This window comes from Setaria viridis, chromosome 3 (assembly GCF_005286985.2).
Source record: "Setaria viridis chromosome 3, Setaria_viridis_v4.0, whole genome shotgun sequence".
Taxonomy (NCBI): Eukaryota; Viridiplantae; Streptophyta; class Magnoliopsida; order Poales; family Poaceae; genus Setaria; species Setaria viridis.
The window spans coordinates 19,336,375-19,344,695 of NC_048265.2; the positions used below are offsets into that span (position 1 = coordinate 19,336,375).

At 44.3% G+C, this 8,321-nt stretch overlaps 1 protein-coding gene across 1 annotated transcript; it reads right to left on the reverse strand.

The window, feature by feature from the left end:
• Positions 1–2,731: 2,731 nt before the first annotated feature.
• LOC117850387 (guanosine nucleotide diphosphate dissociation inhibitor 2) lies at positions 2,732–7,529 on the reverse strand. Its single transcript, XM_034732212.2, has 13 exons — positions 7,244–7,529; positions 6,527–6,589; positions 6,290–6,373; positions 5,786–5,893; positions 5,492–5,664; positions 5,030–5,141; positions 4,851–4,931; positions 4,687–4,749; positions 4,488–4,589; positions 4,167–4,291; positions 3,871–4,081; positions 3,714–3,788; positions 2,732–3,084 (listed from the first exon to the last, which is right to left on the reverse strand). Exons 1-13 carry the CDS (start codon positions 7,328–7,330, stop codon positions 3,031–3,033), a joined length of 1,338 nt encoding a protein of 445 aa, XP_034588103.1. The 5' UTR covers positions 7,331–7,529; the 3' UTR covers positions 2,732–3,030.
• Between the last annotated feature and the right edge of the window lie 792 nt (positions 7,530–8,321).

The window sequence follows — 8,321 nt, forward strand, 5'->3', positions numbered from 1 at the left end:
CAAGGAATTTCCAGGTGAGGAATAAGTTGAATACCAATTTTATCTCCTAGTTGGTGATTTGAAATTTTACAGTGAAGTTATTTGTTTCTAATTGAACTGGGTACAATACTGACATGTAAATTTTCATTCAACCATCAATACTACTTAGTGACTGAATTGTATTAGAAATCTAGGATCTTAAGATCTTTCATATAATGAATGCAGCTTTTACCTGGTTCTTCTAGCAGGCATACAGTTCATAACATTGATTTTTCTAACCTAGACAGTGTGGTGCTTTGGTATGTAGTCAGAATTCAGAAGGAACAAGAAAGAATTATAACAATCTAAGAATTGTAATCATGGGTACACTTCTTTACAACCAGTCAAATTAAGTAATAATAGAAATTTAAGATGCAATCTTAATTCTTTAGATGCTTCTGAATAGAGTTCATGTATAATTGTGATGGATTGGTGCTTCAATCTTTTGAACAAAGATTATGGAGCTCAATGCAATTGTCTAATTTGACTGCCAATGGTAGAATCATATTCAGTATTAAGAATGGAAAATATCAAGGATAGGACAGATTCATAGCAATAGGCACATTGCAATTCACTGTCATTCCAAGGATAGGGACAGATTCATAGCAATATTGAAGCCAAAGTCTCTGAAGAGGAAAAGGGTGTCTTTCATCCAAAAGTATTTCGCATTTTGATTGCTAAATATTGATTAGTGCAGAGATACTCATTGGACAAATTTGATAAACTATTGTTAGCCATCTTTTAGAATTGTTGGTCGTCAAAGTGTACGCACATATTGTTTTTTATTTTATGAAGAGGAGAAGTTGCACGTATTGTATTCCAGTTTAATCAATTGACATAACATTAGCATGTATTTGGCTGATTGTATTTCAGTTTATGATGGCTTAAAGTCTTAGTGATTGTAGTTCTTCTTCTGATCAAGAACAGGATCAGCATCCAACATGTCAAATAGTATATGCTGTTGTGGTGAAATTCATTGATGGTCCACTTGAACATTTAGTGCAACATCTTTCTTAGACTTGCAATATTTATTGTACCAGTTGACAGGATAGATTACCATCTGGAATCTCTGAAATGTGATATGTTTCACCAGAGTTCAAATCTGAATTTTTATCTTTGAAGGTAAAGAATCTGAAGGAGGCGAAATGTGCGTGCCAGAAGGAGAAGAGGAAGGCGGAGCACGTCAGGACAGGCAGGAGGTGGTTCACGGTCGGATGCTGAGAAATTTGCCACCTCCTATCAGAAAGACGCAGAGATGAATTGGTCTTCACCGATCCATAGTAGAAGCTACACAACATTATTTGTTCTTATTTTTTTCCCGTGTAATTTTTTTTAGGCTTCGTGTTTACCTTTGCGTTCTTGTTCCATCTACATTAGTACACCGGTTTGTGTGGATTCAGTAGCTCTGTCTAGTTCTGCCATTGTGACAACTGATGATAACCTACAGTGTCAAGATCAATTTCCAAACAATGCGAGAAGACAGAGGTACAGAGAAGCCCACGGATACTAATTAGAGTCTCTTTTGCTCCTTTTGCTTGCTTGTTTGTAATAATTAGAGCCCACGGATCGTTATGCTTCAGTGCAAATCTTATTGGCCCGTGAGCAAATATAGGATTATGGTTAGATCAATGTACCGTTCTTTTAAAGGATCGAATTGGATCACGCACTAGTAATAAATATAAGGGTTGGATAAGGATTGGACTAACTATTTTGATTAGAGGGCTGAAGCAGGGTTGGGGTCGGATTTTGATCCATTAGCAGCCGTAACCACCGGCCACACCACGCCGAGCTTCAACTCTGCAAGGAGTACTACGGGTCACCAGTCGGTTACCAGGCCCAAATGCCAAATGAGCTTTAGCCCAGCTTCGGAACGTGCGCGGCATGGCCGCGCCAATCCAGAAAATCAGGTAGTTACTTTGCGTCCTGTGCTTTAAGATGCGTGCGAGGACTAGAGGCCGTCCGATCCTGCCACCGCTGCCTTCTCTGCGCTCGCGCCACCGCTACCTCCCGCACCACCGCCAACTCCCACGCTGCCGAGGAGGCGCGATCGAAGGAGCGGGCCGCAAGTGGGTGGAGCGGCCGGCAGCATCGCCGCCGGCGGAGGTGGTGGTGGAGGCGGCGGTGGGGTTAGGGTTAGGGTTCGGGGTTGTTGGGGTGGGGATTCCGATGGCCGCCGGCCATAGAAGAGGAGGGGTGGGGGTGGCGTGGAGGCCTGGCGGTGGTGGCAGGTTGGCCGTTGGCGGAGGCGAGGCGCTCTCACGCCGCCAGTCGAATGGGGTTGGAACTTCGGTGGGCTTCGACCAGCAACGGGGGCGACGAGCTGGGGATTAGGAAGGGTGGGGTTGAGGGTGCGGCGGCGAACGGTGGGCGGGCGGCGCGCCTGCTGCGAGCCAGGGTGGTGGAGGGGACGGAGGTGGGGTTGGCCGGAGGAAGAAGGTGATGGGCTTTGAATGGAACTTCATCTCCTATCTAGCTTCCGGAAGATCACTAGCACGTAGGGGGATGACCGTCGATTGTTCCCGGCCATAGATCCACAAGGATCTAGGGGAAACAAGCAAAATGTCCTGAATTGGAGCATAAGTCATCCAAATATCCAATTATCATGCTTTGCCACATAGGCGGCACAAAGCGGATCGAGGGTGATGGCTTTGGATGATTGGATCTCCCGTGAACAACTGTTGGGGCATGAAGCTGCGGGGGCAAGAAACCGAGATGCACGGCTGAAAAGTGATTATGATACATCCCTGACGAGCACGAACAGGTTCTAGCAAACGTGAACACAGTTTAAAGTTTACACCATTTCGATCATAATAATTTAAGTAACAAAGGAACCACCGTCATCATCTGACTAAACAACTTTGCACAATGCTGCTGCTATGGATCCGAACATCTGAACACCACAATATGGTGGACCTGAAGTAACTTGGCAAATCACCGGGCAGGGCCAGCCTTGCTATGTTTTTCTTAAAAGTATGTTATCTTGAGGAAATGCGATGTTTGATAAGAAAATCTCTAGTATTCTTCAGCAGCGCTGGCAGCACTCAGGTCAACACTGAGATCAACGGTCTGCGAGAAGAGCATGCAGAGAGTTAAGATGTGCAATCCATCTTTCGATCAGTAAACATGAAATAATAGTGACAAAGTGCCAATACTAAAGAGCTTGATGTGTAGGATGGATTAATTTTGCTTGAAGTACATCCTCTATTACCAATAAGAGGTTAGCAAACAATGACCATTTAGGTTTTGAACTTTCAGGCCTAATGCTGCAGTGATGAGATTAAGGGGGTGTTTGGTTCCACCTTGCTAAACTTTAGCAACTAAAGTTTAGTCCCATTTAGTCCCAAATTTGCCAAACACCCTTCTAAGCCTTGCTAAACCTTGGTTGCTAAACTTTAGCTCATAAGCAACCTTTTGGTTGTGGGGTGGACACCCTTTGCCCCCCATTAATGCTTGTCTGGATACTACCCCCCCCCCCCCCCCCCCCCCCCCCCTCATTAAGGGCAAATAGGTCATTGTCCACCTCATTAAATGCTGTTTAGCCCATGGAACCAAACAGCCATGACTAAAGTTTAGCAACTTTTAGCCCCTAAAGTTTAGCAAAGGTATCCAAACAGGCCCTAATATCGGATATATCTACTTTGCTGACTACAAAAAAAGGCATTCGACAGGTAAAAGGATGTGATGATGAAGCTTACCTTTCCAGTAATCGCTGTGTACATACTGAGAACATCTGTCACAGTTGTCTCAAAGTGTGTAGTAGCATCATAACTCTGCACAGAAGATAACTTCCATAAACATCTAAAATATATGAAACTTGGCAGTCACTTTATCATTACAGAATGCTAAACTTACCGTTGAGACAAAGCAATTATCAAGAGATGGCTCATTGACAGGTTCATATCTGTCATACATATCAAAAAATAGCTCATCTACTTGACCAAGTAGATCAATTCCAGGCCTTAGTTCAGACTGCGGATTATCAGTCTCGGCTTCCGCAGACACAAATGCAATGAACTTCCCTTTTGGCGCGACATTGTGTGTGTATGAGCAACAGAAAACATACCTAAGAAACATTACCAGAATGCATGTCACAGCCAAGTGGTGCAAACTGAATTAAGACTTATTTGAAATAGAAATAAGAGACTCACATGTCTGACTTGCGGCCAAGTTGCTTCTGCGGCAAAATAATCTGAACCGAGTGGGAATCATTTGTGTTTGGAATTGGGTGGCTCATAATAGCAATTGCACGTGCAACTTTCCCAATCTTCCTTACCTATTCATAGACACAAAGTGAACCCCAAAGCAGGAGAGTGGTATGTAGCACCATATAGAAAAGCAGCCAATGGAGGTGTTAGGAAGGTTTAAAATTCCAGTAAATTTGGTTGGGATATATCAATGTTTCAGTGAAACTGCTTCTGATATATGTAAACAAAGTAGTTCAATTTTATATGGGCACGGTGGCATTTTACCTTGTTAGGCAAGTAAGATGGATCACAGACAACTTTTTTGCATTTAGCTGTTTCACCTTCTGAAGTAACACCACATACTTTCCCTTCCATATCAAATTCAACCTGCAAATATATTATATAGTGAAAGCAGAAAACAGCATATTCGATCATCTTTGTTCTCATACATGATATTTATGAGAAAAAATGGTCAAGACACTACCTTGCATTCTGGCTTATTCAACATATAAGTACCACCATAAACAGCACTTAGACGTGCAAAAGCCTGAACCATAAGACAGCACCTTAGCATGGAAGCGTCTTCAAAGCATCAAAGTGCAGTATTAAGTGGCTAACAATAGTGCAAGGAATCGAGAAACAACTGACCTGTGGGAGCTCACCCAATCCATATAACGGATAAATATAAGGTGAGCCTCCTTGGAAGCGTGCAAGAGACTCCGCATAAAGCTAACAGAAGACAGCCAATGAAATTTGTTTATGTTTGATCCAGCAATACTTAAAATGGTAGGAATATAACAAAAGAAAAGGTGGTGCTCAATACATACCTTCATTCTTTTTACTGTATCAAGGGCTGGTTCGTTTAGGTAACAATCATCCCTGTGAAGAGCAAGTGCGTGGCCAATAAAATCCACAGTATCATCACTCAATCCATGTTTCCTGAAAATGAAATGACAAATAAGGTTACTTATAATGCAGGAGGAGGGAATTCCAAGCTGAACAGTTATATAGCAGTTTTGTTTAGTTCTTCATCATTACAACACTACAATAAGGAACTTGTATACATTGTTTGTGCACAAAATATCATCATACTATATGAAAGAAAAGATAGGCCAAAGTAGGTGAAGAATCATATAGATGCATGCAGCAACACGGAGAGGAGTGATACAAGAATCATACGATATGTAACAACATGGTACAGAACAAAAATGGCAGTAAGTACTACCTTGATTTATCAGCATAGTGCAGTAATGAAAAAGAAACAATGCCAGAACGAACAGGATACTCACGAAATCAACTCTCTAGTTGTAATTCTTGTGAGATCCAGCCCCTGATGTGTTACTGGATCAGCTTCATTGTAATTTTGGACATAAACGAAAAAGTTCCTTGCTCTACGTTTCTCAAATAGACCCATCAAAGGAGATTTTAGAGCCTCCATGTCAGTGGCAGGAACCTTGTGAATCTGATGAAAACCCCCAAAAAATAGCATACTTAGAATACAGATACCACTTGTGAGAAATCCAGGAAAGATTGAACCTGCAATGTAGGACTAAGAGGGATGAGTGTAAGCTCAAGACTATTACCTTCCCTTTGCTGAAGACATAGCTTCCATCAACAGCTTTGAATGACAAATACTTTGTCACATCAGTGTGAATGAGAGTACGAACCAAAGTCCCGTTCGCCATCATAAACTGGTCAGAAAGAAAGAGCGTTTGATATATATACTTGATCAAGAAATTAACATAAGAATATATTCCTTGTAGGCTTTAAGCACTCCATGGGCTGAATTCTGAATCAAGTTATTGTTCATTACCAACAATCATACATTGACACGAAAGGCTACTAGCAGTCAGAATTGGCATGTTCCGATACCAGGCAATACAAGTACCTCTCCTGACTAAAGTAACAAGTGCCAAGGTATCTGGTATTGCAATGAATAAACAATAAAGAAACTAGCAAATGGGCAAGAATACAGAATGATATGTTCAGTTAATATTTGCTGAATATGATGTGCCAAGAAACAATAAGTACATAGATAGGTTAAATCGCGGGGGGGGGGGGGGGGGGGGGGGGGGGGGGTATCATACCTTTGGAACCATGTCTACATTGTAATCTCTGCTCGCACCTAGATGTGCTGGTGGCTTATCTTCCCCCCTAAACTTCTTCCAGAGCTGTTCACAAAAAAGGAGGATTGAAAAATAAAACAGCACTTCATTAGTCATTAACTAATCAAACCAACTGAATGATTTGCCAAAGAAAAGATATAACTCAATAGATGTTACAGTTTCAAATAGAAACAAAATAATAGATCTATAGCTTCTTGCCTGGTTCAGATTTAGGGAGGTGGAATCTCCTCCGTAGTAGTCATTTCTATCCATGTGTAGAACCTGCAAATGCATTGCAAGAAATTCTTCAGAATCCATTAAGCAAATCCAACATTGGTCAACTTAAAGCTGCAGGCTGATTGTTGCACTTCAGCATCGTTCTCTCTAGTTTCAATTAATGATCCTTGATGCCTGTCTTGCCACCTGATATCAGAGGACAGACACCATCTACCGCCCTACGGAACACAGGAACAACACTTATAGGCCCCAGAAATGAAGAGCATATGCTAGATCACAAAATTCAATGCAGTGAACCGCCCTTGAATCTAGCTAGATGTTACTAGAATTTCACTAGGTTGCTTGCTCATTTAAGAATCTAACCGTGCCCCGATCTCTCCAGTTTACAGAGTTCATGGAACTGTGGCACATTCGCAGGATTTCACGATCGTGTGAATCAATCAACTGGCTGACTCCACGGGGCAACGCCAGAGGAGCCAGATGCGCAGATAGCTTAGATAAGCACCCATCGAGGCGCACCAGGCCTGGATCAAACAGGAGGCAGGCCCAGCACCGCCTGATCTACTACCACGACGCGCACCACCAACCCCACCGCGCAGGCCCCGAGGGGCGTCCGGGGATGTGGGGGGACAACGGCAGATCGGACTCGGAAGTAACGGGGGAGGTCCGAGTGTCGGGAGGTAGGTGTATGGTGCTCACCTTGAGGCCGTCGACGGAGAGGAGACCGCTGAGGATGCACTCCTTTAGCCCCGTGCCCAGCACGATCACGTCGTACTCCTCGTCCATGGCGGCTCGGCGCGGCGGGTCCGATCTCCTGAAGCGCTAGCTAAGCGAAAGCGAGAGGAGGGAGGCGGCGGCGCGGCGCGGCGCGGCGATGTGGAGATGCGAGGGGTGGTGGTGGAGTCGAGCTGACGCAACAGCGCCGCAGGTGGAGGGGTAATAAAGACCGGTGGGGTTTGGGAGCGCGGTGCGGGAGCGGCGGAGCCGGTGCGGGCCGCGCGTCGCCGATCGCCCGGAACACGGCGCGGCGGTTTTGCGCGCGGGTCCCCGGTTTTCCGTGGTAATTGCGCGCTGGGGCCTTTCTGACTTGCTGAGATGCCCTCCCTCTAATAGTCTCTTTGTTTTTCTGATCTCGTCCCTGTGGTAGTCTCTGATGATGTTTTGTGGCGTCTTTTTCGCTTTCCGTCACGCCGGCCGGCGTGCGCGAGTAGCGCTCGAGCACATGGATGGACTAGGAAGGGTGGCGCGCCCTGCCGCGCCCGTGTACATGCGATCGTGCTGTGCTCCAAGTATGCAACGTGAATAAATAAATATAGAATGTCGTAGCGTTGTAAGCTGAATATTAATATTGTCAGGTAGTTTAAAGAGAGGAAATGTAATGACAAATTGACAGAATAAAACAGTAATGAGGCACGAAGGCCATGCGATAATTTACAGGAAAAAATCATTAGGAAGCACTGAAGCACAACCACTGAGACCGTCTTTGAACAGGACAGACCATGTGGCAGACTGGCAGTATTGAAACTTCTCCATGAAAATGTTTGTGTCCGTGCTGGTGCCTGGTGCTGTGTGGCAGAGTGACAGAAGGCATCGATTCCTTTAAATACATCAAGTGAGGCAGAGAAGGAAAAACCTAATGTAGGAAGGCATAGTAAACTACCAATATGGGAACTCCAGGTCTCCAGAAAGCTGTTTAATTGGTAGGTCATTATACCTGCCCTTTGCAGTGATCCAGGTGAGACATTAACACGCAGAGCACCAAAATTTGGATTATGAA

Bases quoted from the DNA above. Each gene is read 5' to 3' on its own strand.
- LOC117850387 (XM_034732212.2), bottom strand. From the start codon at position 7,330: ATGGACGAGGAGTACGACGTGATCGTGCTGGGCACGGGGCTAAAGGAG. The intron at 6,590-7,243 runs GTGAGCACCATA...ATGCATTTGCAG, and splicing joins TCTCCGTCGACGGCCTCAAG to GTTCTACACATGGATAGAAA. The intron at 4,750-4,850 runs GTCAGTTGTTTC...CTTATGGTTCAG, and splicing joins GATTGGGTGAGCTCCCACAG to GCTTTTGCACGTCTAAGTGC.